This window comes from Sarcophilus harrisii, chromosome 2 (assembly GCF_902635505.1).
Source record: "Sarcophilus harrisii chromosome 2, mSarHar1.11, whole genome shotgun sequence".
NCBI classification, from domain to species: domain Eukaryota; kingdom Metazoa; phylum Chordata; class Mammalia; order Dasyuromorphia; family Dasyuridae; genus Sarcophilus; species Sarcophilus harrisii.
The window spans coordinates 285,022,881-285,049,204 of NC_045427.1; the positions used below are offsets into that span (position 1 = coordinate 285,022,881).

Genomic DNA, 26,324 nt, shown 5'->3' on the forward strand with positions numbered 1-26,324 from the left:
TGACCCATGCTAACACTTTTTCTCTTAAGTAGTTATTGATATTTTAAGTAAAAAAAAAATACTTAAAAAAATTTTTTTTTGGTGAGAGAAAGGTAGTAGGAGAGAAAGATGATATCAAAATTTAGAAATTTCTTTTCACTTTTTGGATTTGGAGGCTTTTGAGTTAAGGGGAATGGGTGTATGGGGAAGGATGTAGGCAGTTATTTTAAGCCTAACTCCTTTCTCCAGTCTTCCCACAGGGTTTTTTAGGTAACAGCTTCACAGTCCTGCACCTCCAACCCAGGGGTAGTAGAGTGGATTAGAGGTACCTACACCCAATAGCCTCCAACAGGTGTGGATTAGCTTTTTTCTCCCCAAAGCATACTCTTAAATTTAATATTTTGTCCATTCTTATGGACTAAGTTATTCTTATATTCATTCTCTCTCTCTCTCTCTCTCTCTTTTGATGAGGCAATTGGGGTTAAAATGATTTGTCCAAGGTCATGCGGATAGTTAAGTGTTATATGTGTGAGGCCAGATTTAAATTCAGGTCCTCTTGACTCCTGGCCAGTGCTCTATCCATCGGACCATCTTACTGCCCCAGCTCTTCCCATTCTTGTTGTAGAAGTGATCTTTGGTTTCTAGATATCATGACAATAGAGAGAATGCTCGGGGTAGGACCTCTCTGGCTAAAGATTTTAAGTACAGACATAGAATTGAACTGTGTGTCTGTTATTGAAGGACCAGACTAGCTGAGCCTAGAGAAACTCCTCACCAGAATGTTGGCCGCCAAAAGATAAACTTTTTTCAACTCCAGCAGTTCATGAAACTGACTATCTAGTACATAGAATGATTTGTAATTGTGTTGGTGGAAAGAATAATTTCCTTGATCAAATCAGAGATCTGTGGGAATATTTGAAGAAGTCTCAACCCTGATAAGGTTTAGAGAAATCTCTGAGTAAACAGGGAAGGAAGTAGGAAAGGGAAGAAGGTCAGAGAAAATAGAGTCCATCTGATCTTTTACCTTTTGACTATTCTCCATTCTGTCAAAGATAATAAAACAAATGTCCAGGATTAGTATCATAATTATGAATTGACCATACCATATTTTTCAAAATGCTATCTTTATTTTATTTTATTTTATTTTTATTTATTTATATATATTTTATAAGATGCTATCTTTTTTTTTTCATTTTATTTTTCATTTTTATTTATTATACCCTTTTATTTACAAGATATATGCATGGGTAATTTTTCAGCATTGACAATTGCAAAACCTTTTTTTTCCAACTTTTCCCCTCCTTCCCTCCACCCGCTCCCCCAGATGGCAGGTAGACCAATACATGTTAAATGTTAAAGTATATGTTAAATACAATATATGTATACATAACAAGATGCTATCTTCAAAGAATATTAGAATTAGAACAGATTTTAGATATGACAAAATTCAGTCTTTTCATTTTTACAGACAGGAAAACAAACTTCAGAAAAGTTTGCTTAACCAAGGTCACACAATAGTGAATAAAACTGACTCAAGACTAGGTCTTCCATTTCCAGATTCACTGTCCTTTCTGCCACACCATTGAACACTGAAGGAGGCGTTCAGACTAAAACTTGAGACGGTAGAACATATAGTCATTTTGTGAGTGATGTCTGAAAATTATCTGTAACACTTTGCAAAGAGATCGTATTTTTCAAGGCTCTTAATCCCTTCTTGTTCAGTTTGCCATTGATTCAGAAAAATGAACATATTTTGAGCTTTTCTCCTAGATTGATTTAATTTAGTTTGATAACCTTCCCCTTTGCTATTTTCAAATATAAACTTGTATAATTTGCCTTCTTCAAATTGTTTCATATGTTCTTCATCTTTCCATTTAAAATGTTGCCCCTTTGTTATCATGAATAGCTATCTCTACAAAATTTAAAGTAGTTTGAGATTTTTAAAAATTGCTATTTTTAAAATGAAAAAACTAATAGAATGGAATACTGATTTGAGAATTGGAAGATATGAGTTGGGTTTTTTTTTTTTTTTTGTCAAATACACATATAATTTTATTAATAAATTTTTATTCTTACATCAGTTTTATTTCTGAATATATTGCTCCCTCCTATTCAATCTAGTAAACTATGATAAAAAATTAAAAAGAGAGCAATGAAAGTAAATCAACAGACCTAATTAAATATCAGTGAAATCTGAAAGAATATGTAATATTCCACATGTATAAAATGCCCTTCTCATAACAACAAGGACATTTTATTCTTCTCTAAGGTCAAGTTTCTTGATAATTATAATTGCACAATACTCAAGTGTGGCTGTTGCTTCCATTTACATTGTGATAGTCATTATGTCTATTCTTTCTCTGGTTCTCCTTATTTCATTATACTTCATATAAAAGACATGAGTTTTTATTCCATTTTGTTATGAACTTTGCCATGTGATGTTGGTTAAATTCCAAGAGTGTGCAATAAACTAAGGACTTGGATTCACATCTTACTTGAGCAAGTTATTCTCAAGGTCTCAGATTCTTCCTTTGTCAAATGAATGGGAATTTTGGATGTTCTCTAAATTCCTTTCCCATTTTGAAATTGTGTTCTAAGGTTATTTCCTTTTTTTTTTTTATTTTTTTATTTTTTTTTATTTTTATTTAATAGCCTTTTATTTACAGGATATATACATGGGTAACTTTACAGCATTAACAATTGCCAAACCTCTTGTTCCAATTTTTCACCTCTTACCCCCCCCCACCCCCTCCCTTAAATGGCAGGATGACCAGTAGATGTTAAATATATTAAAATATAACTTAGATACACAATAAGTATACATGACCAAAACATTATTTTGCTGTACAAAAAAGAATCAGACTCTGAATTATTGTACAATTAGCTTGTGAAGGAAATCAAAAATGCAGGTGTGCATAAATATAGGGATTGGGAATTCAATGTAATGGTTTTTAGTCATCTCCCAGAGTTCTTTTTCTGGGTATAGCTAGTTCAGTTCATTACTGCTCCATTAGAAATGATTTGGTTGATCTCGTTGCTGAGGATGGCCTGATCCATCAGAACTGGTCATCATCTAGTATTGTTGTTGAAGTATATAATGATCTCCTGGTCCTGCTCATTTCACTCAGCATCAGTTCGTGTAAGTCTCTCCAGGCCTTTCTGAAATCATCCTGTTGGTCATTTCTTACAGAACAGTAATATTCCATAATTTTCATATACCACAATTTATTCAGCCATTCTCCAACTGATGGACATCCATTCAGTTTCCAGTTTCTAGCCACTACAAAAAGGGCTGCCACAAACATTCGTGCACATACAGGTCCCTTTCCCTTCTTTATAATCTCTTTGGGATATAATCCCAGTAGTAACACTGCTGGATCAAAGGGTATGCACAGTTTGATAACTTTTTGAGCATAGTTCCAAACTACTCTCCAAAATGGTTGGATTCGTTCACAACTCCACCAACAATGCATCAATGTCCCAGTTTTCCCGCATCCCCTCCAACAATCATCATTATTTTTTCCTGTCATCTTAGCCAATCTGACAGGTGTGTAGTGGTATCTTAGAGTTGTCTTAATTTGCATTTCTCTGATTAATAATGACTTGGAGCATCTTTTCATATGACTAGAAATAGTTTCAATTTCTTCATCTGAGAATTGTCTGTTCATATCCTTTGACCATTTTTCAATTGGAGAATGGCTTGATTTTTTATAAATTAGAGTTAATTCTCTATATATTTTGGAAATGAGGCCTTTATCAGAACCTTTGACTGTAAAAATATTTTCCCAGTTTATTGCTTCCCTTCTAATCTTGTCTGCATTAGTTTTGTTTGTAAAAACTTTTCAGTTTGGTATAATCGAAATTTTCTATTTTGTGATCAGTAATGATCTCTAGTTCTGCTTTGGTCATAAAGACCTTCCCCTTCCACAGGTCTGAGAGGTAAACTATCCTATGTTCCTCTAATTTATTAATAATTTCATTCTTTATGCCTAGGTCATGAACCCATTTTGACCTTATCTTGGTGTACGGCGTTAAGTATGGATCAATGCCTAGTTTCTGCCATATTAGTTTCCAATTTTCCCAGCAATTTTTATCAAACAGTAAGTTCTTATCCCAAAAGCTGGGATCTTTGGGTTTTTCAAAGACTAGGTTGCTATATTTGTTGACTGTTTTATCCCTTGAACCTAAGGTTATTTCCTATACTAACATTCAGTGTTTTGTGGTTTGATGTTCTGTTTCCTTAAAAGTCCTTTTTAGCTCTGATACTTTAATACTCAGTTTTATAATTTTGGAGAAATTTGTTCTCTAATTTTTAAAAATCTTTTTTTTTTTGCCGCCTTCTTTCCAACCTACTCCTCACCCACCTGCCATGGGGAAGGCAAAAAAATTTGATACAGGTTATATAGTTGTAATCTTGCAAAATAAATTTCAATGTAACATGCTGTGAAAGAAAATACAGATTAAAAAAAAAACAAGAAAATTAAAGCAAAATTATCCTCCAGTCTGCATACATATTGTAGTAAACTGTTCTTTTTTCTAGTGAGGGACAGCACCTTTCATTATTAAGTCCTTTAAAATTATCTTGATCATTGTATTGCTGAGAATAACTAAGTCATTCATCGTTTATAATTATATAGTATTGCTGTTACTGTGTACCATGTTCTGGTTCTGCATATTTCAGTTTGCATTTGTTTATTGCAAATCTTTCCAGGTTTATCTGAGAGCATCCAGTTCATAATTTCATATAGCAGTATTCCATCACAATCATACACAACACCCTGCTCAGCCATTCCTCAATTGATGGGTATCTCCTTGATTTTTACTTCTTTACCATCACAAAAAGAACTGCTGTAAATATTTTTATACACATAGTTGCTTTTCCTTTTTTCTAATAGTGGTATTGCTGGGTCAAAGCATATATATGTTTTGTAGCTCTTAATAATTCCAAATTATTCTCCAAAATGGTTGGATCAGTTCATAATTCTACCAACAGTGCATTAGTGTTTAATTTTTCCATATCTCCCCCCCCCCCAATATTTGTCATTTTTCTTTTCTGTCATATTAATCTCTCTGATAGTTTGGTACCTCAGAGTTGTTTAATTTGCATTTTTCTAATCAACACTGTTTAGACTGTTTTTTCATTAGATTGTAGATAGCTTTGATAACTTTAAAAACTGTCTCTGCATATCCTTTGACCAATTTTATCAATTGAGGAATGGACCTTATTTATATAAATTTGACTCAATTTTCTATGTATTTGAGAATTGAGGTCTTTAAAGAATAAAATTCATATGTTCCTGACTCCCATGTCCCCCATTTCACCCTTCACTATGAAAGTTTTTTCATGCTTTTTTTATGTCACATAATTTATCCCATTCTATTTTTCTCTTTTATCTTTGAGTAGTTCTTCTAATTGCCCTAATAATGAGAAAGTTTTTAGGATATACAATATCATTTTCCCTTGTAGGAATGTAAACAGTTTAATCTTATTAAAGACTCTTATTTCTCTTTCCTTTTTACATTTTAAATTTCATGAGTTTTGTACTTGAAAGTCCAATTTGCTATTTGAAATAGCTCTAGTCTTTTTATCAGGAATGCTTGAAAGTGTTTCCATTCCATTAATTTTTTTTTTTTTTCCTGAAGGATTTGCTGGGTAGGTGATTCTTGGTTGTAATCTTAACTCTTTGGAATATCATATTCCAAACACTTGGATCCTTTAATGTAGAAATTGCTAAATCTTATGTTATCTTGACTATGGCTCTATGATATTTCCGTTTCTTCTTATCTGTTTGCAATATTTTCTTATTGATCTGGGAGCTCTGGAATTTGAGTATAATATTCCTGGGAAGTTTTTGTTTTTGGATTTCTTAGGAGTTGATTAATGGATTCTTTCAGTTTCAGTTCAGAGAGAGAGAAAACTCTCTATTACTCTCTGTTTCTAGATTATCAGAGCAGTATTTTTTGATAATTTCTTGATGACTAGGGTCTTTTTTTTTTAAACATGTTTTTTAGATAGTCCAGTAATTCTTAAATTATTTCTCCTTAATCTGTTGGGTCAGTTGTTTTTCCATAAGATATTTTACATTTTCTTCTATTTTTTCATTCTTTTGATTGTGCTTTTATATTTCTTATTTTTTATGACATCATTAGCTTCTACTTGTCCAGTTCTAATTTTAAGGAAATTTTTTTTCTTCGGGTGGCTTTTGTACTTCCTTTTCCATTTGGTCAGTTTTTTTTTCCCAAGTCATTCTTCTCTTCATTGGATTTTTGTGCCTCTTTTATTATTTGTGCTATTCTGTTTTTTAAGGTGTTCGTTATTTTTTGTGCCTTTTTAATTAAGTTGTTGACTCTATCACTCTCTCTTCCTATTTTTTTTTCTCTTATTTCTCTTACTTGATTTTTTAAAAATGCTTTTTGAGGTTTCTATGGCCTGGAGACAATTCTAACATTCTCTCTCTCTTACATACGCACACACGCACACACGCATGCACACTTTTTTTGGGGGGGTTCTGGATGTAAGAGTTTTGAATTTGTTATCTTCTTTGGAGTTTGTATTTTGATCTTCCTTATCATTGTAATAACGTTCTACAGTCAGCAGCATCATTTTCTGCTGTTTGCTAATTTTTCCATTCTATTTCTTGACTTTTAACTTTGTACTAAAATGGGGCTCTGCTTCTAGGATGAAGAGTGCACTGTCCCACACTTGAGATTTTTGTTCAGCTGTTTTCAGGAGTCATTCTGGGAAACTTTTAAGTTTTATGGTGTTCCAAAGTAGTATTTTCTAGGAACATGTGTGTGTTTATTACTTTCCTGTACTGTAGACTGGTCTGTGGGCTACCATATGTACTCTTTCCCACCCTGGAACTGTGACAGGATCGAAGCTCCCTTGTAGCTGCCACCTTTGGTGTGCTGGTGCTCCATGTCCTGAGAGTAAGAACCAGGACTATAACTGAGACGCAGGTGTGAGCCTGGTGCCAGCAAAGGGACCTCTGTAATCTTCTCATCAGTTGTCTGATCCTTTTGTCATCTTTTGGCTGAGAGGTCTTGCCATTAATTCAGTCACCCTCAAGACCTATTTCTGGTTTCCTTAGGCCCCCTCTGTGCTGGCACAGTCTGAATTAGACTGCACTTATCTCTTACCCTGGTGTGACAGACTTTTGCTGCTGACCTTCTAAGTTGTCTTGGGTTGATAAATTGTTCTACCCTTTCCTTTTATGTCACCTGCCAATCTAGAATTTGTTCTGAGGTATTATTTAAGGGTTTTTAAAGGAGGTTGGGGGAGAGTTTCAGGCAAGTCTACTTTGGCTTCTACCATCTGAGCTCTCTAGAAGGAATTTTTTTTTCTATAGTGTATTATTTTTCTAAATACATGTAAAGATAGTTTTCAGCATTCATTTTGCTAAACTTTGTGATCCAATTTTTTTTCCCCTCTCCCTTACTTCTTCTCTCTCCAAAATAGCAATCAATTTGATATAGGTTAAACATGTGCAATTCTTTTAAATATATTTCCATATTTATCAGATTGTGCAAGAAAAATCAGATCAAAAGGGAAAAAATGATGAGAAAAAACAAAAGAAACAACAACAAAAAGGTGAAAACACTACATCTCTCCAAAGAGAGACATACGTCTCTGGATGCAAATGGCATTTTCCATTACAAGTCTATTGGAATTGCCTTGAATTACCTCATTGTTGTAAAGAGTCAAATCCATCATTGATCATCACATAATCTTGTTACTGTGTAAAGTGTTCTTTTGGTTCTGCTCACTTTACTCAGCATCAGTTCATGTAAATCTTTCAGAATTTCCAAAATATCAGCCTACTCATTATTTCTTATAGAACAATAATATTCCATAACATTCATTACACCATAACTTATTCAGCCATTCTCTGGGCATCCACTCAGTTTCCAGTTTCTTGTCACTCTAGAAAGGGCTACCACAAACATTTTTGCAGCATATAGGTCTTTTTGCCTTTTTTATGATCTCTTTGGATCTCTAGGATTCAAACCCAGTAGAGACGTTGCTGGATCAAACAGTTTTGATAACCCTTTGAGCATAGTTCCAAATTGCTCTCCAGAATGGTTGGATCAGTTCACAATCAGTTCACAACTCCACCAACAATGCATTAGTGTTCCAGTCTTCCCACACCCCCTGCAACATTTATCATTATCTTTTCCTGTCATCTTAGCCAATCTGAGAGGTTTGAAGTGGTATGTCATTTGCATTTCTCTAATTAAGAGTGATTTAGAGCATTTTTTCATATGCCTAGAAATGACTTTAATTTCTTTATCTGATAATTGTATATTCATGTCCTTTGACCATTTTTCAATTAGAGAATGACTTGTATTCTTATAAATTTGGAACAGTTTTCTTTATATTTTAGAAGTGAGGCCTCTGTCAGAAACACTGATTATAAATTTTTTCTCCTTACTTTCTGCTTCCCTCTGGAAGGAATATTTTTATAAGAAATTTGTGAAAAGAAAGGTATATAGAGGCAAAGTATAAAAACACATATGGAAGCATAGTCTTCTATATTTAGTGACATTTTTCTTATAAATAGTAATTTATTTAGAAAAGCTTTTTAATAAACAAAATGACCTTAACCTTGTAAGAACTCAATGTTCTGCACTCACTATTTACCATCATGCTTGACATCTGTAGTTAGTAATAAATTTATTTTGGTATTATCTCATTATGACCATTTTTATGGGCCTCAGTTTCTTCAGTTGAGCATTAAGGGAGGCTAGGATAGGTGTTTCAAGTTGTTTTAACCTCAAATTTTCTTCAATTCTTTACTTTGTCCTAACTCATGCTTATAAAATATTATTTCTAGCCATCGCACTTTAATTTCCTAAATAATACCACTGTCATAGAATTTATTAACTTATAATTTGACATTATATTAGACAATAATTATAGTAATAATTTTTCATATTATTATGTGGAGGGAGAGATCTACATGGAAATCTTGAAAAAAAATTTTTTTTGAGTTTCGCAAATCCAGTATAGGCAAGAAGGAAGGGTAATATGCCATACATAAGTGTTTCTTCTTTGCTTCTGAATTCTTTCATTTATTTGTTTATTCATTTTTGGTGGTTGGCTGAATCTTATTTCAACATTTGGGAACTTTGAAGAGGCTTGAAGATTAGTAACAATTGATAGTAAGACTAGAGATCAGTAAGTAACTCATCTGCAACTTGCATCATGTCTTGTTTCCTATTCAGATAACACAAGATCAAAAATCTACATTTTAGAGTGACTTTTGCTTAGATAAGGGACAAAACACATGTTCAGGACACAGAAAACTCAGTGTAACTAGCTAGACAAAACACTGCTGGATAAGGCATTTAAATATAACTTTTGTTTTCATAAATTCTTCTATGAAAAACTAATTTTTTAATAAGTGGATTATTCCAACTATCCACTTCTGGTCACTGTTTCATTCACATGAAATGTCTTAAACATACACCTAATAGGAAGAATTATATTAGTGGAAAAGAGTTGATGATCCACAAATTGATTCTAATAGTCAAAAATTGGATGTAATTTTATAAATTCCTCTTTTCTTGGCTGTCTAAGAGTTCTCTCAACTTAGAGTAAGCAAATTTTATTAGGTAAGTTTTTCCACTCTTGGTTCCAGATTCTTGAAGTTTATTTGAGTGTGATGCACTGGCATTGGCACACTGGAGATAGAGGGATGGGTTTGGAGTCAGAGATTTGAAGTGCCCACTCCATTGCTTGCTAGGTGATGATGTTAAGATAATTTTTTTTTTTTTTTTTTTGGCCATATTTTCCAGAAATACTGGACCAGAGCATGCAGGAGGTCCTGACAAAGGAGGCCTTTGTCAGAGATAAAGCGCTGCCCTCCTTTCCCCCATCCCTCCCTCCCATTTGACACAATATGTTGTTTGCATCCCAAACTGGACTCCCTGTGTTCTTGGAAGTCAAGACAGGTTTCAGTCAGTCTGAGCTAGACTGAGAAACTGCTTGAGCCCCTGGGATCCCAGTATTTAAGTGCACCATCCTATCTTCTTAGTTGAGTGGTAAACAAGGGAAAGGAATGGCTTTTGCCATCACTAGCTCCTCCCCCTTTGGGAAGGGTTTTGTTCTTTCCCACCTTTACTGCACTTTCTCCCCTCCCCCCCATGCCATGTGTTTATTCTCTTTTCCTTTGTTCCATTGTAGTAAATATGCAAACTTCTATACAGATTGTGAACTCTTTGGGTTCCACATCCATATCCATTTCCAAAGTAATAAAGCTAGTTTTCACAGTGAATTTTGTGAAGTCGTGATTGTTTGTTGACAACCTTAGGCAGGTTGTTTAACTTGGCATCTTTGTGTTTTTCTTTATCAAATGAGGGAGTTGCACTAGATGGCCTCTAAGTTACCTTATAGCTCTGACTCTAGTAGAACTAGCTGTTAATTATTCAAAGATAGTTCTTCATCTGGACCCCATTCCCTCATTTGTAGATTATACAGCACCATGTAAAAAAACCTCAGGCTGCTCTTCGTTTGACGTGGACATTGCTCATTAGTGTCTTCTTCATCAGAGGGGTAGGGCAAGGTAGAAAAAGTGGTATTGCTTTCTAAGAACTCTTCTAGGAACAGTGTTACTTTGCATTTATGCATTGTACCTGGCTCAGATGGAATATGAACTACATACATGGAATTAACAAACACTGGGATATCTCACCATTAAAATAAAGTGTAATGTTCCTGATGATGGAGTCACATTATAGCAGGAGCTATATTACATGGAAATTATAATTGGACATTTAACATTTTTTGTAAAAATTATACAAAGCCCAGCATTTGGAGGGATTTTATAAAAAAAGGATTTAACAAATGCTTAAAGTAAAACCTCCCAATTGTCCAAAGTTTATTGTTTAACCCAAACCTTGGCAAATTCCAAGTCCTGTTATATGCCATTCATACCCCTCTTTTACTCTCAAAAAGTTTTATTGATGCTTTTTCTTCTATATTAATCTTTTCTGGTTCTTACCAGGCATCTTTCCTTTGTGACAAAGGAAAACAGTTTTACAGAATTAACTAAAACAGCTACCACTCTGAATGCAACATTCTACAGCTATAATCCCTGCTTCTCAAAGAAAATGAGAGAGGTTCATTTTGTCATCTTTTCTAGAGCCAAGATTTGACCTTTCTCTTTTATCCCATAAATTTTTTTCTAACATTTTGTATGGCAGAGTGTTCACTTCAACATTTCAAATCTATAATAGGATTTCTAAAATATAAAAACACAGTTATGTTTTCATATCTATGATATCATTTCTCTTTAAACCTATGTAAGAATCAAAAATACTTATATTTAGTAGCTAATTCTAGAGTAAGTAAAAGTAATTCTTATTTTATTACTTCATAAGGTGAAGCTTAAGGCTTGATCTCTCTGGCTCACCAACTTGCTTAGGCAAATATTCTTTTACTCCAGGGGAAAATTTTTTTTTTTTTAATTTTTTAAAAATCTGGCTGGTAACCTTCACTTAGCTACCATTAAGGCCTTTTAAAGAGCTTCAGAAGAGAAAGAAAAGAAGGGAAATTACTAAATTAAAAGTGTTGTAGAGTTTGGAAATGCAAGTAATGAGATGGGGAAAGTAGATACTAGTGTTACCCTTTGGTTTCTCTTCTGTGATCCTGAACAACATTGAATTAAACTTTTTCCTTTTAGTTTGGGAATTTAAAGTTCAGTCTGACATATAATGCAGATTAAAGTGCTTGCTGCAGGTTGAATTGAATTGTATAGTCCCCAAAGTAAAAGAGGCTATTAAGAAATGCTCTGTCTCACTGAATTTTTTAGGCTAGGAAAAAAAGTCCTCATTTATTGTTTTGTATCCACAAAGAAAAAGGAAGAAAATAAGGATATTTCTGTATGTCCACAGTTTGTATGCATAGGAGGCTTGTTACTATATACAGTAATATTTTATAGGTAGGTAAATTTCTCTTAATGTAAAGGCTATGTATGTATGTGATATGTTTTTGTAAGTAATCTGGTTCTCTCCCATTAATATACATAATCGTCATGATATAGTATTCCCAAAGAAGTCAGTGAATTCAAAGCATTCTATTGCTTGGTATTGTGGATGCAGAAGTTTCCACTGAATTTCTGCTCTGCTTATAATAGTGCATGTTTACATTATTCTAACATGGCTTTACTAAGGTTCATATTTTGTTTTGTTTTGGCAGCATTTTTTGTCCCCAAGAGAATACTGAGGAAGCCCTATTATTATTGTTGATCAGTGAATCAATGGTAAGTGCAATACAGAAAATTTATTTCTTTTTCATTGGGATTTCCCATTGGCCAGGGTGCTGGTCCTTTGGTCAGATGGCTCAGGAGGGCTGTGATTCCTAGAGGGAGTAGTTCATATTGTTATATATGTTATATTCTTAGAGGGAGGTTCATATTGTTATCTTTCAGAAGGTACAATTATTAGCACTGAGAGATCAGTATAGTCTGTTTTTTAACTGTGACCCCTTTATTGTTCAGACTCATTGTTTTTGTCCTGATCAGTCTGTGATGACATGAGATGCAGAATTTCTTCTTAAATTCTGACATCAATAATAAGCTGGACTAGATCCATGGCAAAATTATACTATGTATGTCCTTCCAAACAATATAACATACACCCCTTTTTTAATAGAACTGTAATTAGATGACTTTTTCAAGAATTATCTTGAATAGGAAGTCACAGAAGGGTGGCTGTGAGGAAAAGAATTATGTGCAAATAGTGCATTTTGTCTTAGTAATTGAGAATTTTGGGGTCAGTTCTGTGTCTATGAACCTGATATTATTTGAGCATTCCTGACTGGAATCTCTCTTTTAGTCAGCTGCTTTCCTGAGTAATGTTTAGGCTATCTATCACACAGGCTTCCTCCAAAAAAGAGGACCTCATTGTGAGGAAGGCCCTGGTATATTGGAACTTAGGAATAACCAGGAGATTGTGGAGATGGTGTGTAGTAAGAGAGAGTGGGATCTGGACTCATTCTCAGCCCCACTTATAGCTGTGTGACCCTGGAGAAGTCATTTAACCCTGTTTGCCACAGTGTCTGCATCTGTAAAGTAGGGATAAGAACAGCACCAGGGTTGTTGTCAGGATCAAATAAGTTAGTATTTGGAAAGCACTTAGAACAGTGCCTGGCACATAATAGGCATTATGTAAATACTAGCTATCATCATCATCAATCATCATCATTATCATATCTTGGAAATCTAAGTGTTGACAAGTACATAAGTTTAAGTAAAAGTGTTTTTTTCTTCCTCAGCATATTCTGTATTGCCATTTTGTAATATAGTGGGCAATATGAAACTTTTTGATGTTTACTCACGTCAGTCATGTCTGACTCTTTGTGACCCTATTTGGGGTTTTCTTGGCAACAATACTAGAATGGTTTGCTGTTTTCTTCTTGAGCTCATTTTTCAGGAAACTGAAGCAGACAGGCTTAAGTGACTTGCCCAGAGTCATACAGCTAGAAAGTGTCTGAGGCCATGAATGCACGAAGATTTGAACTAGGAAGATGACTTCAGGTCTGGGGCTCTATCTTCTGTGTTATTGAGCTTCCTCTAATATGGAACTAGTTTGATCTTGTAATTAAAAGTGATGTTTTGAACACTGGTTAGTTTGAACTTTTATGGTACAGTAGAAATAATATTGGACTATGATCCATGATAGTGGATATCCATGGTATCTCTAAGAAGGAGAGCCAATTTTGGTGTTAGGTCTTTGAATCCTGGCTTTGCCACTTAAACCTATGGGCCTGACTTCTATCTCTGGGCCTTAATTATCATTGACAAAATAAGAGCCTTCTGTTAGGTGATCCTCTGCACTCGTTCTAAATATTTATTCTGTTTTATAAATGATATCATTGTATGTAATCAAATAGTATTTACTAAGACCCCACTATGTCAGTCAGTCCATCAACAAATCTTCATTAAGTGCTTATTAATTTGCCAGGCCCTGTGTCAGAAATACAAAGAAAGGTAAAAGAAATACAAAGAAAAGAAAAGTACCCTGTAAGAGCATAGAGTCTAATAAGGGAGACACCAGACAGACAACTCTGTATAAGAGATCGCCAGGATTATTGCCAGTGGAGATAAGAGGCAGAGGAAAGGCACTAATAGCCAGGGGGGTTGAGAGAGGCTTCGTGCAGAAGGTGGTACTTTTGTAGGTATTTGAAGAGATCCAGAGAAGCCTGAAGGTGGGGATGAGGTCCAGGGAGAGTGCTCGTTTATTGTTAAATGGACATTTGAGGCTAATTACAGCACTATGTGCTCCAAGAATAATGAGAGACATTTACAAACATAGGAGCACCATCTTTCTTCCCCCTTCATGGTATATGGTCATAAAAGGTCAGAGTTGGAAAGGACCTCCGGAGCTTCTTCAGCTGGTAAGGGTTCAGGGGAAAGTCTATTTCAGTATAATTGGTTTCTGTGCTAATCCTAGGTCCTTTATTTTATATTTTAAAAAACATCCAGAGAAGGGGTCCAGAGGCTTCACTGGGCTGCTAAATCCTGTCAGTGAGTTCCGGGGTTGTTTGCTCTGCTTATGGGAGCACTGCTCTTGATGGGACAGGTGGATGAGCTTGGTCCATTCCCACAGCCACCCAGGTGACAGTGGCAGGCACTGTGCAGTACCCCGAGCTTGCTGGACAGCAAGATGCTGACACCATCTACCCTGTCCTAGGCGTCAGCAGTCACCCTGCCTGCCAGAACTCCTTGAAGACTCTGGAAGAGAGTGAGCTGGAGCCCGTGGCAAACATGTGCCCAGCTGGAGCCCCTGGCAAACATGTGCCCATCAAAGCATTCTCCTGGGAGGTCCTTGGGCCTCTTTGAAAATAAAGAATGAACAGCAACGAGGTCCATGGGGCAGATAAGGTCAGCCTAGTTTGCCTCCGTCTGACCTTGTACCTGGTCAAGATAAGTTCTGTAACAGTGTTGGCAGGTGATTATCTGGTCTTGGACTGGAAGTCTTGCAGCAAGGGGGAGCTCATTCCTTTTAGTGTGTACTCTTTGTGGTAATTCTAATTGTTAGGAAGATTTTTATCTACATCTAGCTTCAATCCATAATCGCTTTGCAGCTTCTGTCTAGTCTTTTTTATTTTACTATTTGAGGATAAATAAATCTTGATTCTTCTTCTACATGAAAACCCATCAAATACCAGATTGCTATCATGAAAAATGCATCTGTCAGTTCCTTCATTCTTTCAACTTATGATTTGTTAGTTATTTTGTTGTCAGTGTCTCCTTGTTGATTCATATTTATACAAGTGCTCCTTCCCCTGATTTTTTTTTTTTTTTGGCTAGGTAGTTGGAGTTAAGTGACTTGCCCAGGGTCACACAGCTAGGCAGTGTTAAGTATCTGAGAACAGATTTGAATTCAGGTCCTCCTGACTTCAGGGCTGGTGCTCTATCCACTGTGCCACCTAGTTGCCCCCATCCTCCCCTCTTACCCCCTGATCTTTTTCATAAAAATGCTTACATTGTTCTATCTTAGTTATCCTGTACTTTGGAAGTTTTGGGCACCATCTTTTAGGAATTACATCAGTAAGATAAGTGTCCAGAAAAGAGTGATCAGAAGAGTGAGAGATATCTAGCCTGGGAAAGAAAACTTGGGGAAAAAAAGTATTTGTAGGACTGTCATCTGGAATTGAACTAGATTTGTTCTTTTAGCCCCAGAAGACAGGACTAGAGAAATGGATTAAGAATTGTCTTAGGAAAAACTTCCAACTAAAAAATTGTAGAATTGGCTGAAATGATAGGTAATAGATTTCTTCATCTTTTGAGAGTTCAGGAAAAAACTGAATCACTGCTTGTTGGAGATATAGAAGGGGTTTTCAATTGTAGATGGGGTTGATTAGGATGGCCTTTGAGGTTCTTTCTGATACTCAGATTTTGTAATTATGATTTTTAAAATCTGCTAGGTTGAACTTTGCATATTCCTTTTAAATGATATATCTGATTAGGCTGATTATTCCATCCTATTGACATCTACAGATTCTGTCTCCATCATCTGTCATGTAAACTGTCTTTTTCAATTTCATGTCACCTATGCATTTGACAAGCACACTTTTCAAAACTTCATCCAAGCCACAACCGTCACAGAGTTAAAGACAGACCTTTGAATATTCTACCATCACTGATTATTCTTTGAGTCATGTTATTCAGCCAATTCTAATACATTTAGAATCTGTGTGTCTTTTCTTCATATTGTTCTTAAGCATAGCATAAGATATTATCAAATGCTTTGCTGAAATTTTAATATACAATTTTGATAGAGCATTTTCCTGACCTACTTATTGTATCAAAATTAAAAGAAATGGAGTTAGTCTGATGTGACCTGTTTGGATGTAGCCACAATCTTTGAATGATCAATCATTGCTTTTCACGTCAGTGATCAGTTGAAGGATTTACCAAGAGTAGAAATCAAGATGTTTGTGTCATCTTCTCTTTTTAAATAATTGTGACCACATTTGCCCTTCACATATTTCATAAGTAATTGGAAGCAGCTGAGGAATTCTCAGAAAGTTTTCTGAAGAATACAGAAAGATTACAGAAGAAACTGGTGAAATAAAGGAGTGAATGGCATCAATCAGAAAAATTATTTTTGGCTTTATTAAAAACTGGAAAGTGGTTATACTTGTGGGATCAAGATATCTTCATCAATTCTTTTGTTTTTCTTTGGCTTGTCATTTCTATCATTGCACTTAATCATCCAAGAAAGTAGCAGGCTGTTATCCTTGCCCACCTGTGCTTATCACTTTTTGACCGGCTGGCACCTTAGGCACCCTATGCTTTGTACTTTGTCCAGACTTGTCTTGGTCTAATAACCTCATTGTATTTTACAGCTTACTCCTTGATCAAAGCTGTTTCATGTTGGACTTTTAAGTACTAGTATCCTCATACTAAGCTTTTAGCCTTTGGTCGATCATCCTTACTGTATCTGGCCCCATAGGCACTGTCAGGATGGGGGACTGGAGTGGGGAGATAGGCATTTTTTTAAATCCTTCTAGGTCTTCCATTGAATAAATATTAATTTGTGGCCTTTAAAATTGGGAATTCTTTGGGTTATCAGATTTGGAAACTATCAAAAAATGATTTTTGCTTTTGGTAAACTCAGCAGCGTATACTAAGGGCTAATGACACTATTTGATAATGATTTCAAATGATACTGTGGTTATAAATCAAAGCAACAAGTTCCTGACCAGGACAGTTGTGCATTACCTGATAATAATTCCATAATTTTCTAATTAAATAGAATTTTCTATTCTATTTTCTATCCAATTTTATTTTAATATCTAATATATTATATAGAAGTTAATAGAAATTGCACTTTTACCAAGTTTCCTTTCCAATTTTTTTTTTTTTTTTTGGTTCAGTATGTAGACAAGAAATAAATACGTTTACTTTAGAGTCAAAATAAATATTACTGTTTGTTAGTGGCAGAGAAAATAGTTTATTTTTATGGCTCTGATTATTAGCTGTCAAGCTGAAACATAAATTTACTGTTATACTCTCCACTCACAATAAGGGCACCAACTCAGGATTGAGTTGCTGTGTGTATTATGTCACATTATTTTTTCACTCTGATTAATCTTTCCATAAAATAAAGGGAATTATCAATCTACAGCTATGTAATGGTAGCTAAAACAACAATCATAATTTTTTGAAAATCTGTTGCTTATAATGGTGATAAAATATGCATTATATTGGAAACACAAGATTCCTGAACACTTCCTTTTGAAATTAAAAAAAAATATATTTGGTACAACTAGATAAGGTCTCTAATTAAGATCTCTTATAAATATCAGAATCACTCCCAATTTTTTCTCTTCAGAATAATTATTTTAGGGCAGATAGCATCAAATTTAAAAAATAATTATTTCAGCGAAGTCTTAGTTGATACATCATTTCTTTCCCTGGCTTAGAATTGATACCTGGATCAGGAAAACTTATAATGAAAATTTCAAGATGAGGCCTGCTCTAACAAGAAGTGATTCACTCAATGAGAAGTGCCCTGATTATCTTTTATTCTAACTTTTATATTTCAGAGGAGGGAGTTTTGAAGCCAAATCCATACTGATCTATGGTGCTAACAGTAAATGCCAAGGAGTTGGTGCTGAAAAGAAAGGCAGTTCCTTCTTAGTGGGAGGCAGAGTTGGTAAGCAGGCTTTCAGAATGGCATGAAGGAAGGAAAACATCAAAATGGCCATCTGTATGACCCCAGTGCTTATTTCATGTACCACTCTGAGAACATAGCCCTGGGGGCCTTCTTTCTACTCTTACTGATCTAAAGTTATGAGATATTGAGAGACCAGGTCTGTCACATAAAGGTAGAGGGTACCAAATTTGAATCATTTTGGTCCTTATGATAAGTAAAGGGGAAAATGAGTTGTTTTATCTGCAATATAATGTCTCTCTAGGAATCTGTAGAAAAATTAAATTTGAATGTTAATGTAAATGAGTTGGTTATAAAGAGCATTTAATTTCTAGATAGATGTGATTGATTATTAAACTTGCATGTGTATGATGTATTTCTGTGCTAAGCTATGGAGACATTAAATTAGGAAGGTGTTCTCTGTGGTATTATTTAAATAAAAAATCTGCTTGCCTCTTTCTCTTGTAAGTCTGTTTTCCACTCCTGTAATCCATATTGAATTATGTTTGACTTGTGGTCTGTTACAGTGAAGATCATAGAAGCATAGGACCATATAGATTTAGGGCTGTGAAGGACTTCAGAGGGCATCTAGTCCAATCTTTTTATTTTACTGATAAGAAACTTGAGTCTGATTAGATTAAGAAATATGCTCAGTGTCACAAAGGTATAAGGGATGGGAATGAGTATTGGATAGCTATATAGTTTCTGTCACAGAGAGAAAAGGAAAACAAATCTTTGTAGTACCTGTGGATTTGAAAGCCTCATTTCAGTATGGACGTTGTGGTGTTAGGAATCCTTCCTCCCTCCTTCCCTGCTCCTCCTTTTCTCCCTTTTCTTCCTTCTTTTCTTTTTTTCTCCCTCTCCTCTACCTCTCCCTCAGAGGAAAAGTGCCCCCAAAATGTTAGATATCAGTAATTTGGCTACTGGAAGTATAGTTCTGCTTTCCTAAAGCTGCACTATGTGTGTGAGGATTCCATAAGTGCATATATACACCTAGGGAAATAATTTTGCTTTGTATTAGCTTTAAATAGCTTCCTGCAGATGTTTGATTTATGTATGAGCAGCCTCTTGAATCATCCCCATTATTTGAATATGAGAAATCAAGGTATTTTGGGGCAGAACAGTGACTTTTGTACTGTAAGTTGGGCCAGCTTTCATTTGTCAAGGGTGAATTTGTACCTCCTGTTCCTAATTTGCTCCAAGACCTGATATGTAAATTGTTAGCTCTAGGAGCATTTATGTGAAGAGGGTTTTTTTTTTTTTTTTTAATGAACAGCAAATAGATGTTTAATCTATATGCTGACCTTTCTAAATATCTGTTTTCTTTTTGATGTTCTTAGGCAAACCGGGATGCTGTATTGAGTAGGATACCAGAGCATAAAAGTGATCGCATCATCAGCTTACAGAGTGCTTCAGTGGTCTATGACTTATTGACTATAGCTTTGGGGAGAAGAGGCCAATATGAAATGCTGTCAGAGGTATGGCTCACAATTTCTTTGGTCAGCTTAGTATATGCAACCTTGAAAACCGTGAATTGTATTTATGTGTGAGTAAACTCATATTTTCTTGAAAATATATGTGATGGTCAGCAGTACCAATCTGTATGGTTTCTTCTAGAAGGAAGGTTACTATTTCTAAAGCACATCATAATCAAAGGACTTACTGAATTGTGTGTTACAAATTTTCATGTAAGATGGAATTTTTAAAAAATATTACTATTTATGAGGTTGGCATTTAAAAGCATTATGTTTTAGTTTAGGTTTTATGTATTGAGCAAAATCCTAGAGCACAGAAGTGATTGCTTCATCTGCTTATAGTGTCTTATGGCCTTTTTATTTTTCGGTGAGTTATATAGTCACTTAACTTAAACACTTCTGCATAGAATTTTGAGTTTTCAAACTTCAGAAGAAGATGATTGATTTTAATTTGTTGCTGTCTCAATTAGCGCAGTATGCGTGCTGAGCAAAGCATTGAATTACTATTATGGCTAGATATGAGCTAGATAAATTCTCAGGTAATTTTGGTTTTTCTCCTTGGGATTTAAAAAAAATCTGTATTTTGAAAATAATTAGTTTTTTTGTTTATTTTCCCTTTAAAATTTTCCATCTGTTGCCATATCCTCCGCACAGGAAGACATAAACAAAATATCAGAGTGAATTAAATCAAATTTTCTCCCCTATTGCAGTCTTGAGATCCATCCAGTGTATTTGCACATTAAGGAGAGGCTAAGAGAAAACAGATGAGTCTTGTGTAGCAGAGGCATTTTTTTAGGGGGTAGGGGGGAGGTAATTGAAGTTAAGTGACTTGTCTAGGGTCACCAAGCTAATAAGTAGGTGTTTTTTGTATTTGTTATTTTGATTATATAAAATCATTGCTACTCATTCTTTGAAAAAAACAAAAAACAAAAACAAACGACAACCCATATCTGTGTATATAAAACACTTGTCAGATACCCTTATCGTAGTCATGATTTATTGTCCCTGGGCTTAAGCTATGCTTGGGAATATACAGTGTTCTCTTTGGAGAGCTATTAGTAATTGGGGTTAAGTGACTTGCCCAGGCTCATACAGCTAAGAAGTGTTAAGTGTCTGTGGCCAGATTTGCACTCAGATTGTCCTGACTTCAGGGCTGGTTCTCTATCCACTGCACTACTCTGTAAGTAATTCAGTATGTCCACATGCTATCTTTGATCAAGGCAGTTATCTGTAATGTTAAGAAAAATACTTAATCTGTGGAAAGTCATTTTGTGGAGATGATTAGTTATGTAACATGCCCTTTTTAGTGGATTTGCTTTATGATCAGGCTCGTTCTCTCTTTCTTTTTTTTTTTTTTTTTTGACATTTCAGTAGCAACTTTATTATTATTTTTTTCATAATTATAACTTTTTATTGACAGAACCCATGCCTGGGTAATTTTTAACAACATTATCCCTTGCACTCACTTCTGTTCCAACTTTTCCCCTCCTCCAGATGGCAAGCAGTCCTATACATGTTAAATATGTTACAGTATATCTTAGATACAATATATGTGTGCAGAACTGAACAGTTCTCTTGTTGCATAGGAGGAGAATTGGATTCAGAAGGTAAAAATAACCTGGGAAGAAAAACAAAAATGCCAACAGTTTACATTCATTTCCCAGTGTTCTTTCTTTGGGTATAGCTGCTTCTGTCCATCCTTGATCAATTGAAACTGAGTTAGATCTTCTCTTTGTTGAAGAAATCCACTTCCATCAGAATACATCCTCATACAGTATCGTTGTTGATGTATATAATGATGATCAGGTTCTTTTAAGATAATAGCTAATATTTTTAAAGATGCCTCTAACTTGACCATTGAAAGTTTCTTAGATTTTTTAGTTCCAAATTAATGCTGAATTTGATTTAATATAGTAATTAACATGGTACAGTAATTTCACTTTATGGTTTTAGTTATAAAAACTTTTAAAAGCTTTAATTTTTCTGCATCTAAATTCAGTCTGAGGTGCCTTTCTTTTTGCACACTTAATGCTCTTCTGCATATTGATTTCTCTTCATTTTCCAAATGATTTGAGGGAGACTTCTGTAGTTTTACCATCATTCCACTGAGAAAAGATCAGAGCTAAGGCAGGCATTTCTTTCTAGCATTGAATACTCAAAACTTATTTTCACCAATATGATTTTTCATTTTGTTTTCAAATATTGTTTCCATCTTATGGTGACAGTCTGTTGATTAATTTATTAGTCATGTTTCAGCAATCTTCCTCAGATCCCCAAATTCATAAATTTAGTCTTTGATCATACTTAAAATGGGAAAATACTCTTCATCGCTACCTCCATATTTAAATGATTGGACGTATCTATGTGGTTGCCCTATTGCTTATGTTTGTTTATTGAAGTCTTTGGCATTCCTTAAAGTCTCTACAAAATAACTTTTATTTCTGAATGTCATAAAGGAGAAGTCATCTGAGAAGACTGAGACCATTCATCTTGAGTCTTACTGGTTTCCCATCTTCATTAGCTCAAATTCTTTTTTGTTTCTGTTTCTGTGCTATAGTTGCAGAAATTGAGGTTTTTCTCCTTGCCAGCATTAACCACAATTCCGACCCATTAATGCTTTTCTCTTCTAGCTCCTCAGGGAACTTGTTCCATTTATTGTTCTTTTCCTCCTTCTTTCCTCTCTCCTCTTTTCCTTCTTCCCCTTCTTTCCTCCTCACTCGAAACTGTTACTTACCCTTTCTTGCTAGATACTCTTTTCTCTTTGGGTTTTTGTGACATTGCTTTCTCTTAGTTCTTTTGTCTATGTAACCAGTCATCAGTCTCCTTTGCTGGATCATCACCCATCTAGGGACCATCACTCCCTAGAAGTGGGGGTAGTCCACTTGTCTTGGGCCTTTTTCCTTGTGAACTCTTTCTTTCTTAGTGACCCCATCAATTCACATGAATTTGATAATCATCTATATGAAGTTAATTCCCAGATCTGTCTCTATACCTACATCACCAATTGCCTATGAGACAGTGAACATAGGCTTCTCAGATTCAACATGTCCAAAACAGAATTCATTATCTTTTCCCCTAGTCCCATTCCTCTTCAGATTTTCCCTATTTCTTTCAAGGGTACAACCAGTTTTCCAGGTACATGGGTTTTAATTGTGGTTTCATCTTGGACTTTTTACTCTCTCATTTCACATGTCCAGGTGATTGCCAAGTTTTGTCAATTGTACTTTCACAACTCCTCTCTGCTTATTGTTTTCTATTTATTCTCTTTCTCTAAAGACTCTTTCCTTTATAATTCATCTTTCATACAGCTATCAGTGTAATTTTTCTAAAGCAAAAGTCAGACCATTTCATTCTCCTGCTCAAAAATCCCCAGTGGATGCGCTATTATATGTAGGCTCTAATATAAATTTGTTTTATTTGTCATTAAAAGACTTCACAAGTTGACTCTAATCTATCTTTCTAACCTTATTCTGTAATATCCCCTTCATGTACTTATGGTTCAAAATACTCTTCTTGTTGTTCTTCACATGTGTCATTCCATCTCTATTCCTTGGCATAGGCTGTCTTCCATTTCTGGAATGGCTTCTTCTTTGTTCTTCCTCTTAGATTCCCTAGTTTTCATTAAAGCTCAGCCCAAATCTCGCTCTCTAGGTGGGGCCTTTTCTGAATCTCATAACTGCTTGTGTGGCTTATAAATCAGTGTTGAAGGCACTTTTCCAAGAGAACTTAGTTCAGGAATTCCTGGAAGTGACTGCCCTGATTGGGATGATACTCATTTGGAGATAATAAGCTCCACTCTGTTTCTTAAAATACTGTAATATTTTAAAGAGTCTATGATTTTGTTGTGGATACTATATATTATGATGTAGATTACATCCTTTCTATTTCATAATAATTTTCTTTAGTTGATGTGGCCAAAAAATTAATCACTGGGTGGATGGCTTACCTTCTGGTAATAAGCATCCAGATTTAGCTAGGCTGGACTTTAGATAACTGACACATCATCTGTCACCAGGCTTGTACTGAGAGCCGTTCCAGCTTGGTAAGAACTTAGCTCAAGCTTTCATTGCACTGGCATGACCTACATGAACCCAGGATCACTCTTAGATTTTCTCTCCCAACCCTCCTCAAGAAATTGTGTTGTTCCAAGCTCTGTGGTAGGTATTGAGACAAAGGAAAACACATAATGGGCCTTGCCCTTCTAGAACTCTGCCTGTGTGGTCCTTTTCCCTTTTCTTCTAATGGTTCTTACAAATCTATTGACATAATGAGGAATTGTAATGGCTCATTAGTCTCTGGAGGATTTATTAAAAAGAATATATTAATTACTTTATATTGACACTCTACCTCTACCTATTTTTGTAACACAATTTATATGGAATTATATCCTTATGGTGTGTCCATTGTCTAGAAGCAGAGTTTTAAGGCATACTTAAACACTACTTTGGAACACATCTGTGGTCTCTCATTGTGTTCATAGCCCCCACTTGTGCACATTAAGTACCCAGATAAAAATGATTGGATATATGTTTAAACATTCTTCACCCATAATTCACCAAGTGACATTTCCAGCCATGGTATCATTCTTTCCATAAGTTTTATGTGGTGGGGTTCTAATTTTGTAATACTTTATCAGTTATGCAACAATATGTCCTATTTGGATAAAGGCTTTCAAAGGGAAGCTTAAAAGATGTTATATTAAAATTTTCTCTGTTTTGAATGCTAATTCCTTTTAGCTTTCCTTCGTATTCTTCTTTTATCAGCTGTCATTTCTCACTCCTATAACTGACAGTAAATTATTTTATTTCTTGAGTTTTTGTTGCAGTCAACATACCTTCAACTCCATAGTTTTGGAGCTAATTCTGATTAAATATTTATTTCCTGCCTATTTTTATATCTATATATGTATTTCCTACCACATAATCCTCTTACTACATTTACCCATGTTAGTTAATGATATAAATCAGACTGTTAATCTGAATGGGTTCTGTGATCACTACTCTATATGGATTGCCCTTCCTTTCTTTCTCTTTTTTCCCCCTGGAACCTGTTAAGAGAGTCAACATGCATATACCTTTCCTTCCCTGGTATTTTATTCTTTCTCTTTTTGAAATCTTAGCTCCTTCACCTCCAGTTTAAGACATTCTCCCTACATTTTGGCTCCCTTTGTCTTCTTGTTTAAAGCTGATGAAAACTGCCACATGATACATGTGACAATAGTGGTTTTCTGTTTGCCATGCTACTTTTGTAGTGATGCTCTTTGCTTCTTTACATTGACCTCATTTGGTTGGTATCTTTTGGATTTCATCATCTGGGACCTGAATTTTGTGTTCTCTCTTATAGAAACTTGTTTTTTCCTTTCTAACACCCATTGTGTTTGAGATTCACAGTGACTCCTTCCTATTCAGCTACAGTATAGGCCGTATTTGCATGCTGCCTGCTCATAAGGCCTCTTTCAACCAGACACTGGACGAGAATGATGAAATGAAGGAAACACCAGATGAATGCTTGTCACATTCATCTTCTGACAGTTTTATGCATAACATGTAATATTTATCATATTGCCAAAGCTATGACTTTTCATGTTTTAAGGACTAATGTTGAGCCCTGCTGTGAAAGGCTTGTGTAGGAAGGAGAAACCTGCTTTTTTTCCTCCAATTTAAGTAGCAGCTCTAGTTGGCATGACAACCTAAGCTATTAAAAGTAAAGCATCAAATGCTTTCTCTTCTATTTTTTAGAATGAACTAAAGCTGCTAAAAAGATTGGATTTTTGCTGTTGACTATTAATGGCTCAGTCGTGGTACTAAGCTGTAAGCCTTTTTAGAAAGATATATGTATGTCTACTTTATGTAACACTTTAGATACAAAGACTGAAATGTTATTTTTATTCTTTCTGTTTAAAATAATATATATATATATATATTTGCTTATATAAAATCTCAGTAATACTTGACCTTTGTGCAATGTCTATTCTAAAGGAATGTTCATATGTTACTAGATTTAAAGATTTCAAGCAGTACTGAGTATTACATAGAATATTTTATGGTCTCCTAGGTTCATAGTATCAGAATATTTAGAGGTGGGAGAGGCTTTAGCAATCATGAAGTCAAACCACCTCATTTTATAGGTCAGGAAAAACTGAGGCCTAGTGATATTAAAGGATCATGCTTAAGGTCCTCCATATAGTGTGTCACACTTTTTAAAACCAGGGCCATTGATTTGGAATCCACTACCCTTTTGCCTTCCATAGTCTCTTTTAGCTTTTCCTTGAATCACTAAAGATTATCTGATTCAGACATGGGCCTAGTTTAGTTATTGCTCACTAATTCATATTTGTTTGGAATTTAAACAAAATTAGAGTGGGCCAGATGGAAATGAAGCAGTGGATTCTATATGTATTTTTAATCTTACATTAACACTTGTATAGTATACCTTGAACCTTACCTGAAGACCTCACTTACTATATCATTTCCTGGTGTTTTAAACTCTTTTTATTATTGCTCTTCTTTACCAGTCCTCTTAAAATTCTTACCGTATATAGGAGAAGAAATCTTGTTAGATTGAGACAGAGAATTTGAACAGAGTTAAGTGTGAAGGACAGTATATAGCATGGGGATGGGTGGGTGGGGGAGAGAGAAGATGTTACATAGAAATAGCTTTAAATTTGTTCCAATAAAAAACTTTCTAACAATCAAAGATGATCAC

At 35.0% G+C, this 26,324-nt stretch overlaps 1 protein-coding gene across 7 annotated transcripts in view; it reads left to right on the forward strand.

Annotated features, from left to right (window-relative positions):
* TTC7B (tetratricopeptide repeat domain 7B) overlaps positions 1 to 26,324 on the forward strand; it is a 310,918-nt gene that overhangs the window by 119,972 nt on the left and 164,622 nt on the right. For all 7 annotated transcript variants that reach the window (XM_031952351.1, XM_031952352.1, XM_031952354.1 and 4 more), the window contains 2 exons: positions 12,179 to 12,242; positions 19,485 to 19,622. In XM_031952351.1, the coding sequence (XP_031808211.1) occupies positions 12,179 to 12,242; positions 19,485 to 19,622 (202 nt within the window). The remainder of the gene's footprint in view (positions 1 to 12,178; positions 12,243 to 19,484; positions 19,623 to 26,324) is intronic.